The sequence below is a fragment of the Ictidomys tridecemlineatus genome, chromosome 5, assembly GCF_052094955.1.
Source record: "Ictidomys tridecemlineatus isolate mIctTri1 chromosome 5, mIctTri1.hap1, whole genome shotgun sequence".
Classification (NCBI taxonomy): domain Eukaryota; kingdom Metazoa; phylum Chordata; class Mammalia; order Rodentia; family Sciuridae; genus Ictidomys; species Ictidomys tridecemlineatus.
Window position 1 is genome coordinate 11799946 of NC_135481.1, and position 23881 is coordinate 11823826.

General features: G+C 42.3%; 1 protein-coding gene across 9 annotated transcripts in view; it reads left to right on the top strand.

Moving 5' to 3' along the window:
- Celf6 (CUGBP Elav-like family member 6) overlaps positions 1-23881 on the top strand; it is a 34281-nt gene that overhangs the window by 5525 nt on the left and 4875 nt on the right. For 2 of the 9 annotated variants that reach the window (XR_013438707.1, XM_021728077.3), the window contains exons 3-12: positions 6391-6466; positions 8122-8170; positions 21741-21869; positions 21978-22057; positions 22229-22372; positions 22476-22608; positions 22694-22840; positions 23047-23109; positions 23354-23434; positions 23522-23665. Coding sequence is in view for 8 of the 9 variants with exons in the window: in XM_021728077.3 (XP_021583752.3) it covers positions 6391-6466; positions 8122-8170; positions 21741-21869; positions 21978-22057; positions 22229-22372; positions 22476-22608; positions 22694-22840; positions 23047-23109; positions 23354-23434; positions 23522-23665 (1046 nt within the window). In the remaining variant the exon portion in view is untranslated. The remainder of the gene's footprint in view (positions 1-6390; positions 6467-8121; positions 8171-21740; positions 21870-21977; positions 22058-22228; positions 22373-22475; positions 22609-22693; positions 22841-23046; positions 23110-23353; positions 23435-23521; positions 23666-23881) is intronic. The other 7 variants (XM_078049344.1, XM_040274338.2, XM_021728071.3 and 4 more) reach the window with 7 other exon arrangements.

A 23881-nucleotide genomic window follows, 5' to 3' on the forward strand; every position in this document is an offset into this window, starting at 1 on the left:
TAGGATCTAATGGGGACTTTAATAGGGGGGCATCACAACACAATAATTAACAATATTGGTTTTCTTTTTTTAAATATGCTATATGTATTTTTTAAGAGAGAGAGAATTTTAATATTTAGTTTTCGATGGACATAACATCTTTGTTTGTATGTGATGCTGAGGATCGAACCCGGGCCGCACGCATGCCAGGCGAGCACGCTACCGCTTGAGCCACATCCCCAGCCCAAGAATATTGGTTTTCAAGCTTTACAGACCTAGATTTTGATCTCAACTCTTCCATTTACTTATAATCTTGAACTTCAGTTTCCTCATTGTTAGGAGTGAGTACTAACACCCCATACACTGGACTATAGTGAGAAAAAATTGAGGCTTAGCAAGTGCAGTAAAATTTCAATAATGGGCTGGAGTTGTGGCTCAGTGGTAAAGCACTTGCCTCATACATATGAGACACTGGGTTTGATCCTCAGTACCATGTAAAAATAAATAAAGATCTAAAAATTAAAAAAAATTTTCAGTCAGGCATAACTGTCCACATGGAAAGAGGAAAAGCTGGGTCAATCACCAAAGAGAAATTCTGAAGAGGGATTTGGTTTTCTACAGGTGCCCCAGACATCAGGATCAGATCAGGGAGTATAAGAAACAGATACTAGCATCATCTCAGTTTAATGAAGTCACTTCTGTGAACTGAAGCTGTCCAACAATGGAACAAGCTTTGCCAAGAACTGATCAAGCTGTTGATCAGTTTGTCTTGCTGACTCTCCTAGAACCAATCTTAGTAACTGAAACAATCTGACTCTTAGGGACTTAGTGCCAAGTTACACCAACCCAACACCATCACCAATGCTCTGTATGTAGGCTGTGGAGTCAGACAAATATAGTGTGGATCCAGGCCCTGTCCTGTGACCTTGGGCAAATGTCTACTGCTATGCCTAAGTTTCTTTACCTGTAACTCATAGGGTTATAATGGTTATGTGAGCTAAGTGCTTAGCATAATTCTTGGCAGAAAATAAGCACTCAATATAGGTTAACTGGTGTTAGTATAGCTCTAATAGTAACAGCAGCATTAGTTGAAATCGAAGAAGTCATCATTGTATCTAACCATGGGAGCAAATTACTTCTGCTGCTAGAACTGAGAGTCAGCAAGACAAACTAACATCACTGGAAAAAAGCAAAGTGGACCATATATATATGATATGTTCAGAGAGAGAAGGAACAGGTGGATATGAAATGGAGTGGGACCATGGGGGAGGTTCCACAGGAGTATGGACTAAGCTGGAGAGATCTGCAGAAGGCAACAATTGAAGAGGAAACTTTGGGTGCCAGGCTAAGGGATTTGGATTTTACCCTAAAAGTCAATGTGAGGCGCATGCACACACACACACACACACACACACACACACACACACACACACAGACACACAGTAAGATGAACTTTTGGATAAAAATCTTCTCAACAGATAGGCGTAGTGGCACATGCCTGTAATCCCAGCAGCTCAGGAGGCCGAGGCAGGAGAATCAAGAGTTTAAAGCCAGCCTCAGCAACTCAGCAAGACCCTGTTTCAAAATAAAATATAAAAAAGGACTGGGGATGTTGCTCAGTGGTTAAATGCCCCTGGTTTCTATCCCTGGTAGAAACAAACAAACAAATAAACAAAATTTATCAAGAAGCCACAGTGCTCCACTAGGTCAGTGGTGCCTGGAGAGCACTATAAAGATGAGAGCAACTGAGATAAGAGCTGTGAAGTCTGAAAACACTGGGAGAACTGCTGGGGAAGAAAACAAAATATTAATAACTAACAGTTATTGATATGGGTGTTCATGGTAGTTTATATGTTCTAAGTCATGTAATCCTCTATGAAGAAGGTATTATTATTGGCATCCCCATTTCACACACAATAAAAGAAAACTGAATCTTAAAGATCAAGTGACTTGCCCAAGGTCTTGTAGCTACTAATGGGAAGATCTGGGATTTGAGAAGTTAGTTTGATTCCAGAACTCATTCACGTAACTTCTGTACTGTTACAAGAGTCAACCTAGTGGTAGACAGGGTTATTGAGAGGATGGCAATTGGGGACATCCTCTCACACCCTTCCATCTGCTGGCCTCTAGTGTGCCTCAGCTTCCTCTGGTTCTCCCAGTCTTGGCTTTATTCATTCCCCTCTCCACTTAACAAAGTGAAAATTAATATTTAATTATTCTCCTAAGTGAAAATCAATGGCTATGTTGGCCAGCCCTAGCAAGGTCCACTGTTATCAGTCTTTCCTCCCAGCCTGTCAGGGGCAGCAGCAACTGGCAGCAGTCACCTGGATTCAGGCCCACCAGCTTAAAAAAGAAATGAGTGCCCAGCCCCCTAGAGGCACTGGGTCCTGGGCACAGCTGCCATCTGCTGGAGAAGCAAAGATAAGGCATCAATCTGAGTTTTTGCTGGAGTCAGGCATAATTTTCCACATGGAAAGAGGAAAGGCTGGGTCAATCCCCAAAGAGAAAGCCTGGATCTTCAGGGTGATTTCATGGGGTCTGCTCAACTGAGACCTCCTTTTTGCTCCCCTCCACTTTCCCACTGCCAACTTCCAACACCTATCAAAGCTTGGTTCCCTACTCAGGACTTCTGTCAAACCTAGTGATATGTCACACTTGGCCCCATCTTGGGTAGCATCTGCCCCATAAAGCTGGAGCTACTTCTAAAGTCTCACTTTAGGCTTCAACCCAAAGAGAGTGAGGCCAACTTCATTCCTACTTTCTGGGATTCCAAGAGTGCCCCCTTATTCATCAGTCTCTCTGCCCATGGTATCCCTTCTTTGGGGTACCTATTCCTCAAACACCGTGCAAGAGGTAGACATAACTGAGTAGGGGAGTACATTTGCTTTTACAGGTTGTGCTCTGCACTAAATAACTTGGGTGGAGAGGAAAAATGTAAACTAAAATTCAGCCATAGTCTATTGGCCAAACCATACATATTATTATTGCAAGGCTGTATCCACCCAGAAAAAGGGGAAAAATTTTTCTTACTTATTCCCCTGATTGGGGAGTGATTTTAGTAATTTATACAAAGGCACTGTATGTGCATGCAATCACTCAGGGAAGGCTTTGCTCTCAAGGAGCCCAGGAATAATTCAACATGTCTCATTAGGGTTTATGTTAGACATGTAAAAGAGACATCAGGAGTGGAGAGGAAAGAGCAACTTTGCAGAGGAGAGGCTATATGAGCTGAATCATGACCATGTTTCATTATTTTTGAGGGTCTAAAGACCTAAAAGACAAAGAAGTGTTGAGAATAATATGAGAATGGGCAGGAAGATGTTCAGCAAAGGGGATTGAGACTACCTGTGAAGAGTATTGTGGAGAATATTGGGAATGAGTTTTGACAGTCAATCAAAGATCTTGGGCTTTATCAGGAGGCTTACAATAGGGAACAATAGGTGAATTTAAGAAGGGAAGAGTTAGGGAATGATTTTTAAAAGATTTCTCTAGCTACAGTGCGAAGGTTGAGTTGAAGAAGGAGTAACACTGGAAGCAGGATGACCTTTTCAGATAATGTCACTTGAGCATAGGCTAATGATGATGTATGCTGGCATAGAACTGGGAATAGGGCAGGAATGTGGAGGACAGGATGGACTTTAAAGCTATATAAGACATCCTTAGAGATAGTAGGACCAATAGGACCAGATAGCAGATTGAATTAGAGGAGTGGGTGAGGAAGAAAGGAGTGCAAAAGGTGATGAAATTTGTGTTTGGTTTTTGATCCACTCTTTCTTGCATCTCATGGCACTTCTCCCAGACTCAGCAATGGTCCCTTCTCTGGGGAATTTGTGATAAACTCTATTTTATGGGAAGAAGGAGCACTGAGGGTACAAATGTTGAGTGGAGAAGGAATAGTTGATAGTGGTACAAAAAAATCAGAAGAGCTAAAGTGGGCAATGTGGAGCACAAAGGCAGAAATTTTAGAGAAACCAAGCAGTGAGTTGGGGGTAGGGTCTTGTTTTCCCTTCTGATTTCTGGATCAGAAGCACCAGGACCTTGTGCACATCTGTGCCACCCATGACCTCCCCCTTCCATTGCCTCGAATAGATTGTTCTCTCCTCTCTGCCTTGATTTCTCCTTCAGGGACCTGAAGAAGCCATGGGCTCTTCACCTGAGAAACTCTCAAGGGAATAGGTGTCCAGCTAGGGAAAGAGCTCATCTGAAGTCACACAGCAAGTTCTTGGCTGAGGAGCTAATGCCCTCTTTTCCTCAAAGGGGAATCCCAATTACCTCACTAACTCCCAGATCCCTCCCCTGATGATGGCAGAAAGAAAGGCAGGTTAGGGTTGCCCAGGAAGCTCATGTGGGCAATTCTTTTTCTCTTCCAGCTACACACAGAATCCTGGATTTCCTCCACAACCATTGTTCTATGGGGACCGGGGTTTAAAGCCCTGGGGAGTACTACTATGTATTCATCCTCCTGGGCTTACCTCTTTGGGACTTCTCTGCACCTCCAAACTCCCAAACAGCCAACTTCCCCAATTCCTGAGCCATAAACCTGAGTCAGACAGTATTTTCTATTTCCCTTTGTCCCACATCCAAAACAACTATATAACTATATAATTTGTCCATTTACTTCTACCCTGGTCCAAGTCCCCTCACCTTCTACCTGTATTGTTGATCTTCCTATTTCGAGCTTCCTTTCCAAGTCTTTCTCTGTATAGTGACAACTATGGGATGCTCCATAAGACAAAATTGTCAAAATCATTTCCCTACTTAAAGTCCTCCCTGGATATTTATTGCCTTTGAAATACAACAAAATCAAAATTCTTTGATATGCTTTTCACAGCCTGCCCTGCCCCAGCCCCTGGGTGGATTTCAATTTCCATTAACACACACACACACATACACACTCCTAATAGGCAGATAAATGAACAAACAAAACTAATCATATCTGATGTACCTACTAATATCTAGCCATTGTCATTTTCACCACAATCCTGAAGGACAGGATCATGATCCCTTTTTTACAAATGGGGAAACTGAGGCTCAGAGAACTTGAAGAAGTTGCCAGCGATGTACCCAGTATTTAAATCCACATCCGACTCAAAAGCAATTTGCCCTACCCTGGCTTTGTCTGTGCTAATGTCAGAAACCTTGCTCCTATAGACTTGCAGCCCATATTCCAGCCAGCTAGAATGCTCAGCTGTCAACCTACCTCTCCAATTATCTCCACATGGCCAGTGACCCTAGGCCTGTAAGACTCATGTCAAAAACTTCTTCCTCAAGGAGCTCTTCCTGAGTTGTGTCAGCCTCTCCAGCTGGAGTCAGCCTAGTCCACAGCTCTTCACCTTGCAATGTGTCAAGGCCCTAGTCCCTCTATGCCTCATTATTTGTGTTCCTGACTTAAGGATGGAGTTGAGAAGCACAATATAAAAATCCTGGACTTCCCTGTCAGATACAAAACTGGGAGAAAATCTCAGCTCTACTACTTACTCAATCATGTGATCTCAGACAAGTGATTTAATGTCCCTCAGCCTCAGTTTTCTCATCTGCAACATGGGGACAATGGTATTATTTTACTGTACAGTTGAAAGAATTTGGAGACAATGTATGTAAAGTGCTTGAAAAAGGGCCTGACACATGATAGGTTCTCTGGAAATATTATCTTCCTCTCTATGAGCCAGTGAGGAGAGGGTCCTCATCTAGGTCAACATTGTTTCCCCTGAAGGGTCCAACCTGGGACTTGTCACAGAGTTCAGGACATGCTGGTAGCATGCCTAAGTGTGGAAGAGAGTCTTCTAGCCTCAAGGACTGGACCCTGCCTGGCCCATGAGGGAATGTGTATGAACCACTCAATGTCCACTCTCCATCAAAGGGTGGTGAAGTGGGTGGGAGGAGGGAAAGGGGCATCCCCCAGAGCACTAGTGAGCACCATCTCCCAGGAAACCCAGCCTGGGAGGCAGCTGCCATGGAAACCACTGCTGTCACATGTGCTCATCACTCTAGGCTCCAGAGAGAAATTCTCAAGATCTATTTAAGAACTAATAAAATAATGATGGTCTTGCTCACCCTCACTGCCCTCCACCCCAGGCTTCTACCCTCCTTACCAAGCTTCTCCCCTGCCCCTCCTGCATCCTCTTCCTGCCCCCTCATTCCTTCATTTCCTTCCCATGTTCACCAGTTATTCTCTTTCCTTGCCCCTTTCTAGGTCTGTCTCCTACTTTCTTTCATAATTTCTGTCTTTCTGTATTTCTTCATCTCTCCCTGTGTCTCTGCTTTCCATGGCTCTGTCTCTTGGTCTCTCCTCCACAATCACAGGTGGCCATGCTCAGGGACGGGTCCTGTCCTCCTGGTCCCTGTTCCAGGACAGTCCAGACCTGTCCAGCTCGCCCTGATCTGCTTGGATTGATCTGTCATCCCCTCTAGACTGCAACCTGAGTCCTGTCGGTGTTTCGGCCCCCACCCACAGCCTGGTACACTGCAGGTGCTACACCACCAGCGGGTGGGTGTGTCAGAGCCCTGGGTGGGAGGGGGATTGCACTGGTTCAGGCTTGGCCTGTTTTCCTTTCCTTTCCTTTTTTTTTTTTTTTTAAATAAGTCCTCCCCACCCTTCTACCTCCAAATTTGATCCAAAGGAAATTGCTCAACTGTGACTGCCAGGGCGTTACCATGGTTACTGGGTAGCACTTGTGGCTATGGTAACAGGAAGCTGCCTGTTGTCTCGGCAACAAGCACATTGATAGGAGATGGAGTGGCCCCTGATTGGTGCAGAAGCAGTGCATTTCCTGAGGGGAGGGGGTCAGATCATCACCTTCTCAGGCCAGATGGGCATCAGTACCCCTTCCTCCATGAACTGGAAGGCCGCTGTTCTTCCTCCCGGCACTCAGCTGTCTTCCCCCCAACAATAATTCCTTACATCCCACGCACCCAACTCTTGGCAGTTTACCAAGACCTTTTGCATCCCCATTACCTCATGTGATCCCCACAACACCCATGAGAGGAAGGTGAGATGGGGATTCAATCATGAATTCACTTAGGGTGGTTGGGGGATGGGAATGTGGGGGGTATATATTAAAATCACCTAAGAGTTTTTTCAGAGTATACAGTCCCCTAACTAAGATTAAGAGTCTAATATGGTTCCCAGGTGATTCTTAACCACCTATATAATCAGGGAACCCTTGAATTAAAAGGTAAAACGGGTTGGAGGGGGGAAAGCAATGGATGGAGAAGTCAAGCTGCTTTCCAGGTTTAGAGCTTGGGTGATTTGGATGGAGGATCAGGTTTGGGTGAAAAGATGAGCTCTGGTTTGGGTATGTCGAGTGGAAAATGCCAGTGGGCCTTTCTAGTCAGGATGTCCAGCAGGATATTAAGCAGCTGGGAAAATGGGTCTGAGGATCAGGAGAAAATGTGGGCTGTTGATGCGGAGCTCTGAGTCATCCTTGTATGGATATAGTAGCTGAGGCTGTGTGGATGAGACTATCCAGGAAAATTAGGAAGAGTGAGACAGGCAAGAGCCGAGGAGGGTGACTTAGTGAACGCCAGCATCTTCAGGAGAAGAGAAACCCAGGCAGGGGATGGAGAAGTGAATTCAGAGACTATGGTGATGCAGAAGTTTGGGAGAGTTTTCCTTATTTGATGAATTGAATTTGAGAAAAAGAGAAGCTTACTTAAAGTCAGACAATCATGAGATGGCAGGGCTGGGCATAGATAGCACTAAATATAACCCCCATCTTGTTTAATCTAAATAATATTTAACATTATTTTCTCAGTTTTATATGTAAAACACAAATGTACAGTTTCAATTAAACCCTCTCACCCAGTTCCTCTTACTCAAAGTCTTAGATGAGTCTAGGAGCCATGGAGACAGGCCTTACACAGCCCAGCCCAGAAAGCAAAGCAGAAGAATCTTTTTAGTTGCCCCATTCTACCTGGTGCATGCCACTGAGTTTCCTCCCCCTCATCCCTTCAGGTCTCAGCACTTTCTAAATTCCTGGGTTTAAGGAAGGGATCTTGGAGAAAATCAACAATCCTAGTAGGAGTGGAGGAGTGTAGAGTTCAAAGGCACTAGGGCTCAGATCTTGAGGAGTCCAGGGGAGGATGGGGGTCCCAAGACCAGGCAGTTATGCTGAATGGGTATGTTGGTCCAATGTCTTTCAGATGAATCGTCCGATCCAAGTGAAGCCGGCTGCCAGTGAGGGCCGAGGAGGTAACTTTCCTGTCTGCTGAACCTCAGGGTATCACCCATGTCAGGGACGGTGGGCCCACTCCTGGAGTCAGTCCTACTCATAGCTGATTAATAAATACCCCCTGGGTCAGGGGCCAAGAGTTGTTCAACCCCAGAAACAGCTCAGCTATCCCAACTCAGACATGGGAAGAAATGGGAGCCCAAACCCAGAAGATGCAGAAAGGGGAGATTCAGATGCCGGGGACAAAGGAAGGAAGCTTTTGCCACCTTATCCTTGGAGAGCAGTTGCTCCTGTTTTACCAGGTAGAAATTACACGTTTGTTTTGAAAAATGAGTCTGGAGTTATTCTGCCTTTCTAGATTCTTCTGATTCCAGAAAATCAGTCCACTCTGGGTTGAGGCCATTTATTCCTTCACTGTACTTGCTTGGTTACTTTTGATAAACAATCAGGATGGGATGACAGACTTTGCAAGCCATAATAAAGAACTTGATTTTATGCTGAGGATCATAGAAAGTCTCCAAAAGTTTTTTAGAGAATATTTCCTAGTAGAGAGACTACCTCTCCTTATGAACAGGAATGGTAGAGATCCAGACTACCAGCTGGATAGTTGCCAAGCTGGAAATGCAATAATGACTTCTTTTGTCAGTTCTTGGTGTCTTTCTCACCCTTAGGTCTTGTATCATCCCAGGATATCTGCCTGTAGAATATCCTTCATTGACATCTGCTGATCTCTGCCTTGAGTAAGACTCTCTCCATGTCTTACCCAAATCAGCCATGGCTTTGTTAGATGAAAGAAGCTGCCCAAGATCAGGAAGAGAAAGGAACCCAATTGAAATGAACATTTATTGACCCCTACTAATTCTGCACACCTTCTCAGACTTCAGTTCAATGTCTACACTCACAAGGGCTCTGGCAGCTTCATGGTTCCATTGTGGAATATTCCCTTCATCTGTTCAGATTCTCTGGGCTTTAGTCTCTGACTCTTGATCTTTGGTCAAGATGCTATACCCCCATACTTTGTCTTGGAGAAATATTTTCAACTTTCCTCCCCCTTCTTTCTATCTCTCTCTCTCTTCCTCCCTCCCTCATTCTCTCTCTCTCTCTCTCTCTCTCTCTCTCTCTCTCTCTCTCTCTCTCTCTCTCACACACACACACACACACACACACACACACACACCCTCCTTTCCCATATCATTCTTGCCAGTCAGATTTTTGAGATGTACTAGGCTGTATAAAAATCTTCTAAATCACATGTTCTAAGAATTTCTGCTCCTTGGGAAGCTCTATTAGGCATCAGGACCAATGTTGGCCATATTCTAACCTATAAACACAAGAGAGTCCCACAGATAAGTCACCCAAAAGTAAGTTAGTAAGTGAGAAGCAGACAGGTTCATCTGTAGTTCATCTAACCATCCAACCAATATCTTCTGAGTAACTTCCTCCATGAAAAGAATACAATGGTGAGCAAGGCAGTCCTGGCACTTGGCCTCATGGAGCTCCAGGCTATGAGGAATAGAGGTCACAATTGGGTGTGATCAATGTTTCTCAAGAGAAAGTGCAAAGGGATTATGGGATTACAAACAAGGTGTACCTAACCCCCTCTGGGAGGTCAAGATGAGTTCTCAAGAGGTAACAAAATTTAGTGATATAAAGTGAGATCTGAAAGGTAACAGGAAGTGGTCAGAGAAAGGAGAGAAGTAGTAAGTCTCTCATGCAGAGGGGATAGTATGTTCAAAGGCCTCAGGCAACTTGATGCAACTTGGGAGTCTTCTTCAGGAACTGGGTCTACAGTTACTGTATGGAGTCCCACGTATCCATCAGCATTGCAGCAGAACAAAGGAAGTCTTGTGCTAATAATGCTTCTTATTGACCTTATGGCCTCAGTTGGGGTGTTATAATTTTCTTCCTCCTTTTGTACACGTTATTGACAAATTCTATACATGTGGCATACCACCTATATACCTATTCAGATTCAAAACAGCTCAACAGGGCAGGAAAAGCAAATCTAGCTGAAAAGTGGGCAGTCTCACAGCTAAATTAATAACTTTAGAATTTATGTGTTGCACAGATTTGGGGGGTGGTTAATATGGATTGAACCCAGGAGTGATCTACCACTAAGCTATATACTGAATCCTTTTTAAAATTTTATTTTGACACAGGATTTCACTAAATTGCCTAGAAGTTCTCAAACTTGAGATTCTCTTGCCTCAGCCTCATGAGTTTCTGGAATTCACAGGTTACACACATACTTCTTGACAAGCAATGTATCTTCAAGTAGCATATATTCTAAATGTATCCATAAATACTCCTTGCAAGTTTACATGGTCAGGTCTCTCAATTCCTCCCTGCTCTCTGCTACATATTTGGGAGAGAGAAGTATGTAATTAAATCTTGTAGAAATAGTTGGGCTTTTATAATTTTAAAGTATTTTATTACTAACTGATCTGTTATATAATGTTGTTATTAATCAAAATGTGTTACTTTTTTTTAGTGCTATCATATATCTCTTCTGACATGAGTTCAACTCTGCTGAATTTTAACACAATTTTTCTCAATGCTTGGGAAATTCAATTCAAGATGGTATTAAATTTTTGCTTTTGAAATGTAACAGATGATACAACTGTGGGACAGCCTATCCCATTCAAGTCCTACTTTTGTTCTTCAAACATTCTAAAAACTTAGAAGTAATGATCACATCCATGTTGATATATTTAAGCCAGTGAGCCTGTATATTTTTATTATCCCTCTAATTAAAGCCATTAGTTTACAGATGATTAATAATGGCTTCTGTATCTGATAAGGATAGTGGTATCAATGAAACCTGAATTTAAGGGATATCAAAACAAACATAATCTTCCAAAATTCCACTATGTTCTTCTGGAAAGGATTATAATTCTTTTCTTTCCATAAAACAGGGATCAACAATTCAACTATTCATGTATTTCAAAATGTTAACCTGAGATTATCTGAGGTCTGAAGGAGCCTAGGTAGGTAACCCAAATGGGTGAGATTCTCATGACATAATAAAAATTTATACTTTGATTACATTAAATATTGGCAACTTTTTCAGCTTTTAAAATGGACTACAGGTGCATGCCTGTAATCCCAGTGATTCAGTAGGCTTAGACAGGAGCATCAAGAGTTCAGAGCCAGCCTCAGCAAAAGCGAGGTGGTAAGCAATTCATTGAAACCGTCTCTAAATGAAATGCAAAATAGGGCTGGAGAGGCTGGGGATATGGCTAAGTGGTCAAGTGCCCCTGAGTTCAATTCCCGGTACCCACCCCCATCTCCACAATGGACTAGTATAGTGAAAGCCTAATGAAATCTATTGAGTTTGTTTCTTTGGCCCAAAGACGGTTACTTTTCGTCATCTGCCATAAAGGAACATTCCACTTTGCACACATGAGCTTTTGAACAAAAATAGTTATTTTATCTCCTGACTCTTGAATTTCAATGCCAATGCAAAAGAGTAGCAGTATTTGTACTTTCAATTAATAAACATGAGGTTTGTGGTAGAATAACTAGCATATGTGCCATATTTGTATTACTTTTAGAAATTATTGGTAACTCTTGGGAATTCAATGCCTACCACACAATTGCAATACAACAGGATCTGCCTGAGGAAGATGGGAGGTTCTTATTCTTGCATGGCTGACCCCCTGTAGGATTGGTGGCACTTTTCTCAGTGCCAGATGTTCATCCAGGCCTTCATAGACCATATTATTTTAATTTATCCCAGCCAGTTCCTATAAATTATGCAACCAAGTTTTATACTGTTCAGATATTCCATATTCTGTGCCCAAATTTTACATTTTGTGGCAGTTATATGTTGAACAACTACTATTAAAGGAAAATGAATCTGATTTTCTCCTAACATAATAATGGTGCCCATTTTTACATTAAACAAACGTGTATAAAAACTTTTCCCTTTGCATTTGGATGCATTTAAAGGTAAACATTAAAATGTTTGTCTAGGCAGGGTGCAATGGCACTCCCATTGTCCCAGCTAGTTGAGAGATTGAGGCAGGAAGATGACTCGAGCCCAAGAGTTGGAGACCAGTCTGGGCAACAGCAAGATCCCATTTCAAAATTAAATAAGTAAATAAATAATGTCTGCCTGCATAAAAATCCAAGATTCATGTATTTCAAATGTTAACCTAAGATTATCTGTGGTCAGAAGTAAGGATCAACAAATTCCTCAGACAATGGTAACTAAATAAGTCTGTTTTATTTGCTTTCAGCATGGTAATGTTGATTTTTCTTAACTTACATTACTCTACATTGGAAACACTAATAATAAGTTAAACTGTAAATATACTATTACAAGAAATGTATTTTTTTAGTCATAAGGCAAAATCCACAATAATCAATTGCCTGTATATTTTCCTCTCTTTCAAATTTCATAATATAGAATCAATAAATTCATAAATCATATTGGTGATTGCTCGGCTTATTCTACTTCCCAACTTGGCTGTATTTTTTATCCAACAAATATATCTAAGTTGCCTAAGATATAGAAATAGGCTAAGTAATCAATTGGTACACTCCTTCCACTTTAGTTTTTTTATTTTAATTATTTTTTTATTATTACTATCATTATTATTACTTGTAGTACTGGGTATTGAACTACATCCTCAGCTCTATTTATTTATTTATTTATTGGTAACAGGGATTGAACTTAGGGACACTCAACCACTGGAACACATCCCCAGACTTTTTTGTATTTTATTTAGAGACAGCTCTTATTGAGTTGCTTAAGACCTTGCTAAGTTGCTGAGGCTGGTTGAACCCACAATTCTCCTGCCTCAGCTTCCTGAGCTGCTGGGAATACAGACATATGCCACCATGCCCAGCTCCTGGCCCTACTTATTTTATTTTGAGACAGAGTCTCCCTAGATTGTCCAGGATGGTCTCCAAATAGGGATCTTCCTGCCTTAGTTTCCCAGGTCACTGGAATTACAGGTATGTACCACTGGGCACAGCTAGTTTTTTAAAAAACTTTCAGATTTAAAACATTCACAGAGGATTTTAAAATGTACTTTGAGGCATCTCTTTTTTATTCTTCTTTATTTTTTGAGATGGTTCTCATTATGTTGCCTAAGGTGCTTGAACTTGTGATTCTCTTGCTCAGTCTTCCAAATAGCTTGGATTATAGGTGTGTGCCATACCACCTGAATTTTGCATCTCTTTTTTAATCTTGAAATTTGATTTAACTCAAAAGTCAATTATCTGTTTTCACATTATCCCTCATACCAACATACTATAATTAAGTAATTTCTGCCTGAATTTGCATGGAGTTGCTTACATATCAGCTTTTAGTTTTTTTAAAAAATAAGCATATATTATTATCTTGTCCAAATTCTTTCTAGGATTACACTTTATTTAGTGTCTAACAATTAATATAACTCTGGGCTGGGATGTAGCTTAGTGGCAGAACACTTGCCTAGTATGTTTTGGGCCATGGGTTCAATCCCAAGTATCCCCTCAAAAAATACCAACTAAAAAACCACATTAATACAACTAATGTTTGAATTAAGTTTAATAGTTTTCTCTTTCTTTTCCTTTTTTTTTTTTTTTTTTTTTTGTGTGTGTGTGTGTGTGGTTCTGAGGATTGAATTCAGGGCCTTGCTGTAACCCCAACCCTAAATTTGAATTGTGAAGTAGAATTTTCAGAGTTTTATAATCCTGGGACATATTATCTGACTTAAATTAGACATGGACCTTTGCAAAAACCATCTTATACAGTTGGTTGACAGTCATATCTATCTTTGGTCTTTATACTTATTTAATTCTAGAAAGTATTTTTCCAAGGAAGACCTGACTAGTTAGGTTTCACAGGAGTGCTTGAGACTTTGGCCAAGTTAACTCTTCACTTTCTGAAATATGTTCTACCTCTGAAGGTAAAGAGAGGTGCTTTTCTGTAGTTCATTTTAGAGCAGATCACCTAAAGGTGATTGAGGTAACTATTTTAAGTCATGGCTGTGGAAAACTCTGGCAAGCCTCGCATAATGATACTGTCTTTCAGGTACATATGTGTAGCCTGCAAAAGGAAAATGCATCTGTAGAAGCTAAGAGTCTTTTATTTTAAAGGGACCAAGCCATACTTAGTCCATCTTTTTCACCTCCTGGCTTTCCTGAATCAGGATGAAAGGACAGTGGAATCTTTGTTCTGTTTATTGCTCCAGGTCTCTTTGCTGTACCTTCTTTAAAGCCCTTCTTTATTTTTTATTTATTTTCTTTTGGTGCTAGAGATCAAACTCAGAGATGTTCTACCATTGAGCCACATCCCTAGCCCTTTTTATTTTATTTTATTGAGGCAGGGTTTCACTAAGTTGATTAGGGTCTTGTTTAGTTGCTGAGGTGGCTTTGAACTTGCTATCCTCCTTCCTCAGCCACTTGAGTTGCTGGGATTACTGGTGTGTGCCACCACGCCTGGCTCCTTCTTTATTTTTTATTTATTTTTAAAATATTTTTTTAGAGAGAGAGAAGAGAGAGAGAATTTTAAAATATTTATTTTTCAGTTTTCCGTGGACACAACATCTTTATTTTATTTTATGTGGTGCTGAGGATCGAACCCAGCGCCCTGCGCATGCCAGGTGAGCCCGTTACCGCTTGAGCCACATCCCCAGCCCCTTCTTTATTTTTTAATAGTAAAATACACATAATGTGAAATTTATTGTCAGCCACTTTAAGTGTATTAAGTATATTCACATTGTTGTGCTATGGATTTCCAGAACTTTTTCATCCTGCAAAACTGAAACCCTGTACTCATTAATCAACTCCCCATTTCCCCCTCCCTCTAGCCTCTGGTGAACACTATTCTGCTTTCTGTTTCTATGAGTTTAACTTATCCAGATACCTCATGTAAATGAAATTGTACAGTATTCATCTTTTTTGACTGTCTTATTTCACTTAGTGTAATGTCTTCAAGGTTCAGTCCTGTAATATGATGTGCAATAGAATGTGCTACATTTCCCTTTTTTATTGTTGTTGCAGATAGATATGATACTTTTATTTTATTTTATTTATTTATTTTTATGTGGTTCTGGGAGGTAACCCAGTGCCTTAAACGTGCTAGGCAAGTGCTCTACCACTGAGCTACAACCCCAGCCCTCCCTTTTTTTTTTAAAGCTGAGTAATAGTACATTGTGTACAATATATATATATATATATATATATATATATATATATATATATATATCACATTTTGTTTATCCAATCATCTTTTGGTGGACATTTGGGTTGCTTTCCCCTTTTGGTTATTGTGAGTAATGGTACTATGACCAGAAGTATGCAATTATCTCAATACTGGTGTGTTCCACTGTACAATTTCTCAGAAGACAAAAACTGCATGATCTCACTTAGGAGTGGAACTCATAGAAGCAGAGAGTAAAATGGTGTTCAACAGAAGTGGGTGGGAGGGGAGAATGGAGAAAAGGGAATATGTTGGTCAGAGGACAAAAGTTCAGTTAAACAGGAACAATAATTTTTGTTGATATATTGTACAGCATTGCAACCATAATTAATAATAATGTACTGTACATTTCAGAATTAGAATTTAATCATTCTCACCATAAAAAAGTTGAGCTGGGCATGGTGGCACATGCCTGTAATCCCAGCAGCTTGGGAGGCTAAGGCAAGAGGATCGCAAGTTCAAAGCCAGCCTTAGAGAAAGTGAGGTACTAAGCAACTTAGTGAGACCCTGTCTGTAAATAATATACAAAATAGGGCTGGGGATGTGGTTCAGTGGTCAAGTGCCCCTGAGTTCAACCCCTGGTACCAAAAAAAAAAAAAATCAAGTAGTTGAGGTGATGGATATGTTAATTAGCTTGATTTATCATTTTTATATATGTATAATATATATATGCATCACATAGTATCCCATAAGTATATAAAATTATTATTTGTCAATTAAAATACTTTTTTAAAGTACCAAAACAGACTTTGCTTTCTATACTTTGAAACATGAACCCAAAAGTTGTTGCTGAATTATATGGTAATTATATTTTTATTTTGGGGGGAACTGCCATACTGTTTTCCCAACAATAGTACATAAAGGTTCCAATTTTGCATTCCCAACAATAGTACATAAAGGTTCCAATTTCTCAACATCTTTACTAACATTTGTTATTTTTTTTCTATTTTTTAATAGCAATCATTCTAATGGGTGTGAAGTGATACCTCATTATAGTTTTGATTTGCATTTCCCTAATGATTATTAATGTTTAGCATCTTTTCTTATGCTTGTTGCTCATTCATACATCTTCTTTAAAGAAATGTCAATTCAAGTCCTTTGCCCATTTTTAATCAAAATTTTTTTGTTGTCATTATTGAGTTTTAGGAGTTCTTTATATATTAAAACATTCAGATACATAATTTGCACATGTTTTTCCCATATCATAAGTTGCCTTTTCACCCTACTAATGATGTCCTTTTATGAATAGAAGCTTTTAATATTGATGTATCTCAATTTGTTTAGATTTATTTTTGTTGCCTGTGGTTTTGTTGTTGTTGTTGCCATATCCAGGAAATGACTGCCAAGTACAACATTATGAAGTTTTCCCTGTTTTTAAGTGTTCTATGTTTTTAGCACTTATATTTAGAATTTGATACATTTTCAGTTAATTTATGTATATGGTATAAGGTAAGGGTTTAACTTCATTCTTTTGCATGTGGATATCCAGTTTTCCCATCCCTATTTGTTGAAAGACTGTTCTTTCCTCATTGAATTGTCTTGGTACCATGGTTAAAAATCATTTGGCTGGCTGGGCACAGTGGCGCACGCCTGTAATCCCAGCAGCTTGGGAGGCTGAGGAATTCAAAGCTGTCCTCAGCAAAAGAAAAGGGCTAAGCAACTCAGTGAGACTCTTGTCTCTAAAAAAAAAATACAAATAGGGTTGGGGATGTGGCTCAGTGGTTGAGTGCTCCTGAGTTCAATCCCCGGTAATCTCCAACACCAAAAAAAAAAAAAAAAAAAAATCATTTGGCCATAAAAAATGAGTATTTATGGACTCTTCTATTCTGTTGGTCTATATTGGCTGTCTTTATGCCAGTAGCACAGTTTTTTTAATATTTATTTTTTAGTTTTAGGTGGACACAATATCTTTATTTTATTTTTATGTGTGCTGAGAATCAAACCCAGTGTCTCATGCATGCTAGGCGAACATGCTACCACTTGAGCCACATCCCCAGCCCCACAGTTTTGATTACTGTAACTCTGTAGTAAGTTTTGAAATTAGGGAATTGTTCTTCTTTTTCAATAATTTTTGGCATTTGAGGTTCCCTGAGATTACATATGAATTTTAGGATGAATTTTTCTATGTCATTGGGATTTTGGAGGAGATTACATTTAAATCTGTAAATTGTTTTTAGTGGGGTTGCTACCTTAACAATATTAAATCTTCCAATCCATGAACATGGGATGTCTTTCCATTTATTTTTGTCTTTTTTAATTCATTCTAGCAAGTTTGTAGTTTCAGTGTACATGTGTTTATAAATATTTTATTCTTCTTCTTCATGCTATTATAAATGTAATTGTTTATTTAATTTTCATTTCAGATTGTTAATTGTAAGTGTATACAAATGCAACAAATTTTTGAGCATTGATTTTGTATCTTGCAACTTAAATGAATTAATTATTTATTCTAACAGCTTTGGGTTATTTGTTTTTAAAATTAATGTCCTTTTTGATGTTTATCATATCTAGACAGGAGTCTCTGCCTGTCCTGGATATTCCTTCAGTCAATTTTTTAGTTAGAAGAAGCCAAGCAGGCTTCTTCTGCACTCATCACTAATAACACCAGAGGAGAGGTGCTTTGCTGCCACCAGCAGGACTTTTTGAGATGGTATTTGGACAGAAAGGTGAACTAGTATTTTCAGGATAGGTTTAATAGTTGATACTCAAAGGCTGAAACCTTTCCCTATTCTGTCCCTACAATCATGACATCCAATCAATATGGAGGGGAGTGGGTGTGAAGGGTTTAGAAACCAGAAACTTGGACACCTGAGGCACAGCCTCCTTTCTTGAACATCATCCTGGTTCCCTTTCTAAGGAAAATGAGTTCTTTACCTATTAGGAGTTATTTACATATTAAATGAACTAGACTAACTCTGTGTGGATTTAGGGGCTCTCGAACCTGTTATTTTTTGTATTAGAATTCCTGACTCACATGACCACTGTGCCAAGGCAGTTTCATGGAGGAGCCTATGGGAGCCCAAGCCACTTGTTTAGGGTTTAAAAATGATTTTAGAGAAGAACAAAGAGTACACACTAAATGAAAACAGGAAAATGCAGTTATACCATTCAACTATATGGCTTTCCAATCCTACAGTACTGGGGATTGAACCTACTCTCTTCTATGTCTCATCTCCAGACTGATGATGCCTTCTAATTCCTTCTACTCAAGGGAGGTTGAGCCTCCATGTTTGATATTCCCATTTTTCTAGGGACCTACCCACAACCCATGGGATGTTTTTATTCAGACCTTCCTGACCTGCCCCTTGTAGTATCCTCCCCCTTGTTCCCCTGGCACTGGGGATTGAACCCAGGGCCTTGCACATGCTAGGTAAATATTGAGTCACATCCTCAACTCTTTTTATTTTGAGACAATATCTCACTAAGTTGCCCAGACTGGCCTTGAATTTGCAATCCTCCTGCCTCACCTCTGGAGTAGCTGGGATTACAGGCATGAACCATCATGCCAGATTTGTAATATCCTCCCTTTACCAAACTGGTAGAATTTGACCTAGAGGAGATGATCAATCCTGTATGTAGGCATCAATCAGTTCCACATCTTCAGGGATGTGGATTTGGAAGCTACTCTCAGGTACAGCCTGTACTTTCTTTGATTGGGTCTCTTGAGAAACTTATTCCACTATTTTTGGATTACCTGAGGTTCATGGTCACTGTGACCCATTGCATCCTCCTGTCAAACATTTTCAAATTTCCTGTGAAGTAGAAAAGACAATTCTATATCCAATGTGATACCTAGGAAATAGGCAACATAGATCTGAGCCCATCGTGGGTGATCATTTCAGTGTCAAGTCCTATATAGCCCAGTAGTACAGAACCATAGGGTCAGTACCCTGACATGAAAATGGAAATTCTTAATTCAGTATAGTCTCATTGGAGAAAAGGATCAGAGATTTTCATAGATTATTACATGAGCTTCAACTGACCATCAGCAGCAGAAAAAGCAACAAGGGGAAGTACAAATGAAGGCTCAGATCATTACTGTCCATACAAATTTCTTTCCTTTGTAGGGAGCTTCATCTGAACCTGTGATCTCTTTCCTTACATATGGCTAATTGGATTCTGGTCCATGTGGTGTGACATCTTATCTGGGTGCCATCAACATCTTATAGACCCTATCCAATGATACAGCTACACTATAAATTGGGATTCTGTGAAGCCCCTTGTGACTCTGGAAGTCCCCAACATCTTCTCTAGTCTCTTCTAGGCCTTCTGCTGCTACATTGTCATATCTTAGTGTCAGACCTAAGAACATAGACTTCTGGGGTTTGACTCTTTGTCTAAATAGACCTTGTTCCCCAATGTCAAGGCAAAATAATGAACATCAGATTGGTCAAGGGATTCATGAAAGACCTTTCCTGTTCTCTCAGGTTTTGAACAGGATGATCTCAGATCCCTCTGCACACTATCTGGCACTCTATTCTTTATCATCCATGTTAATGGTTTCAAAGGGCTTTCCTTTGAGCCCCCTCTATGGGGTTATAGGAAAAGATTAAGCGGGAGGGATTTTAGTCCCCCTTTTCTGGTTTCAGTCAGAGAAGTTCTACTTTCTCCCTAAATTTTGAGCCTCATCCTAAGATTTTTATTGAAACAATGTATTCTACCACTTAAAAAAAAGGTTGAGAAATCAAAGATCTGTTTCAAGGGCACTATTCTGTGGCTAACACTCCCAGAAGCAAAGAACACTCACTGGATTGTATGCTCACCACCAAAGGTCAGCACCTCCTTCAGAATTTCAGCCATAGGTGCGTTATCCATTCCCTTACACACAGGATCACCAGGCAGTACCCCTCTCTGGACAGAGGGTGGATTCTGCTGAAACATATTCCTCCTGCCACATATGAACTGCAGCCTCTGCCCACCACACAGACACAGCATTGACAAACATTTTAGGATCCCCAGGGCAGCTAAGGCTGAACCCCAAACAAACCAGGTGAAATATGGACACACACATAGCCTTGTTGATATTCCCATTGCTAACTTTTATTGATCTATACTTCCATTTCACTGTTTTGGACTTCAATCTGTGACCCCTACCAGACTTGTTTTCTCTGTACACAGAATTCAAGGACCCTATCTGCCTAGCCAAGTTTGGCAAAGAGTAAAGGAGTTTTGGATGGATTTTTCTGAGCTCTAAGATCTGAAGATGAAGCCCAAAGCTATATTCCCACCCATCCCTTCTCTTCTAACATATATCACTCCATACATAGGCAAGCCCCATCCCAAATTCAGAGGTTTACTTTAGTGTAAAGAGGAAGTAGACTTAACCAGCAGGGTCAGTGGTCTGTACCCTCTATCCTAGAATCCTGGATAGTGTTGCAGAGGCCTAACTTCATTTATGTGCAGTTAGTACCTGGTTTCTAACCCCAACCCTTGAGTTTTCTTTAGGGGACACAGACTTAGCTTAAAGTCCCTTTCCTGCAACTCTACCACTCCCATAGCCAGTGTGGGTATACAGAGGGATCAGACTTATTTTTAGGTGGTCATCTAGGTCTATAGGCAGAATTTGTTTTCCCATAGCATGAACACTTGGAGAAAAGATCGGGCAAGAGAACAAGGGAAGTCATGGAGGGGTTAACAGGTTTCAGGGAAGGCTCTGGAAACTAGGAGAGGGGATGGATTGGTAGAAGTGGGAAATAAGGAAAGGGTTCAGATAATTCATCAATTGTAAAGGGGCAAATGCTAATGTTGGAGGCTCAGAAACCCAAGCTTCCTCTATAGGCCCTTGGGAGACAAGACCAGGTTGGATTTAGTGCTGGTGGTAAGGATTCATCATTCCACTGCTCAGTGTCTTGAGGATGAGGTAGTATAATAAAACAACTGTTTTCTGCTCTTTTAACTCACAATTCTCCTTGATTTGAGCAGGAAGGGACATTGATTCTAGCCTCCAGGCTGACCAGCAAAGGTGTACATCTCTGGACCCAATCTGAATACAAAGGCCTTCTCTGAGTACCCCTCCCCTAATATCTCTAGGAAGGTCTGAAACAGCATCTCCCAAACTAACAGAAATGCTAAACATAAATCGATGCATATAAGGATCTACTGGCTCCAAGTTATCAAGACTATATCACTCCCCACAAGAGCAAAAATGAATCTTTCTGGGTTTCTCCAGGACCCAGGTTTTCCTGATGGAAATCTGAGCTGAGTTCCTTTCCTCTAGATTGGCCTATCTTGCTCCTTAAAGAGACCCAACCTTGGAGTCCCAGGGCCTTCTCATTTCCAACACTTCTTTCCTAAGAGCTAGATTGGTTAGCTACTTTCTTTCCAAGCTCTTCAATCTACTCTGGGGTGTCCAGGAAGATTTAGAGTCCCCAGGTCATTCATGGCTTTGTCCCCAGAGGACCGGAAGCTGTTTGTGGGGATGCTGGGCAAGCAGCAGGGTGAAGAGGACGTCAGACGCCTGTTCCAGCCCTTCGGTCATATTGAGGAGTGCACAGTTCTGCGGAGCCCTGACGGGACCAGTAAAGGTGACATGAATTGCCCACTGGGATTACCTGGTGACCTTTTCACACTCGGGGCCACATGATCCTTTGGCCTCTGTAGCCTGAGCCACCCATCCCTCTGTCCTGCCCCAGGCTGTGCCTTTGTCAAGTTCGGGAGTCAAGGGGAAGCTCAGGCGGCCATCCAGGGTCTGCACGGCAGCCGGACTATGGCGGTGAGGGCGGGTGCCTGGGCCGAGGGTGAGGCCAGTGGGGCGGGACGGGCTTCTCCTCCCCCATGAGCTCGGTACCCTGGGTCAAGGGCCTGATGGGGAAGGCCCTTGACCCAGAGACTGGGCTGGTATCAGAACCAGTCACTACGGCCTACCCTGCCCTACTCTGTCCAGGGCGCCTCGTCCAGCCTCGTGGTCAAGCTGGCAGATACAGACCGCGAGCGAGCGCTGCGGCGAATGCAGCAGATGGCTGGCCAGCTGGGTGCCTTCCATCCCACACCACTGCCACTTGGGGCCTGTGGCGCCTACACCACAGCGGTAGGTGCCTGGCTCAGGCAGCACCGGTGGGCAGGTGGCTGGGCCAGGTTAGGGGTTTGGGAACCAAGGCAGCCCTCCAACATGTCCTTGTTACTTCCCAAAGATCCTGCAGCACCAGGCAGCCCTGCTGGCAGCTGCACAGGGCCCGGGCCTAGGCCCTGTAGCTGCAGTGGCAGCCCAAATGCAGCACGTGGCGGCTTTCAGCCTGGTGGCTGCGCCGCTGTTGCCTGCAACAGGTATGACTCTAGCACCCTTGAGCAGCCACTGGGAGGGGTGGGATGGGCCACAACCTGACTCACTTACCTTTTTCACTGCCAACAGCCAACTCCCAGCCTGGCAGTGGTCCTGGCACTCTCGCCGGTCTTCCAGCGACCATTGGGGTCAATGGATTTGGCCCATTGACTCCCCAGACCAACGGGCAGCCAGGCTCTGACACGCTCTACAATAATGGGCTCTCTCCTTATCCAGGTGGGCCACCCCACCCGACTCTGCCCAGATCTCCCTTCAGTGGAGTAAGGAGCAGGGAATGGGGGGCAGGGCCTTGCTTTGGGGAAGGGGTTCCTATTATCCCTGCTGCCTCTCACAGCAACCCACCACCTCCCACACTCCCCGAGTCTCTCACCTGACCCTGCCCACTGGCCTTCACCGTGGGCCTTGTGCCCCTCTCTCCCCAGCCCAGAGCCCTGGTGTGGCTGACCCCCTGCAGCAGGCCTACGCTGGGATGCACCACTATGCAGGTTTTGCTTGGCGCTGCGCGGCCTGGGGGGGTTGAAGGGCCCCAGAAAGAAATAGGGAGATTTGTGGGGAGGTTTAGTGTCTGTTCTGAAGAGTCAACCCTCCTTTCCAACTCACCCCAAATCTCAACAACCTCTCTTGGGACAAGGGTTATGGTGGACTGGGTTGAACTGATCAGAAATGGCTGGGGTCCTGTTTGGGGGATGGCTCCAGGGGATCATTGCCCACTCCCACCTCTGTCTCCAGCAGCCTATCCGACGGCCTATGCCCCAGTGAGCACAGCTTTTCCCCAGCAGCCTTCAGCCCTACCCCAGCAGCAAAGAGAAGGTGAGGGACTGGGGGCTGGAGTTCAGAGCCTGGGTGGGGTTGGACTCAGGGTCCCTTCCCTTAACCAGCCTGCTACTGTTCCTGCAGGCCCGGAAGGCTGTAATCTCTTCATCTATCACCTGCCTCAGGAGTTTGGTGATGCAGAACTCATACAGACATTCCTGCCCTTTGGGGCCGTTGTCTCTGCCAAAGTCTTTGTGGATCGAGCCACCAACCAGAGCAAATGTTTTGGTGAGCTGAGCCCCATACCTTGGCTTCTCCCACTCCTAGCCTCAGAATTCCCTTACAGACTCTACAATAAGGCAGTGATTTCCAGCAGCTGCATATGTGGCACAAAGTGGGGTCACAGGCCAGTGATGGAGGCTAAGCCTAGACAAAGAACAAATCTTCTTTCATGTTCACTTGGGAAACTTAGGTGTCTAGAATGTATTCAACCAGGTCAGAGCT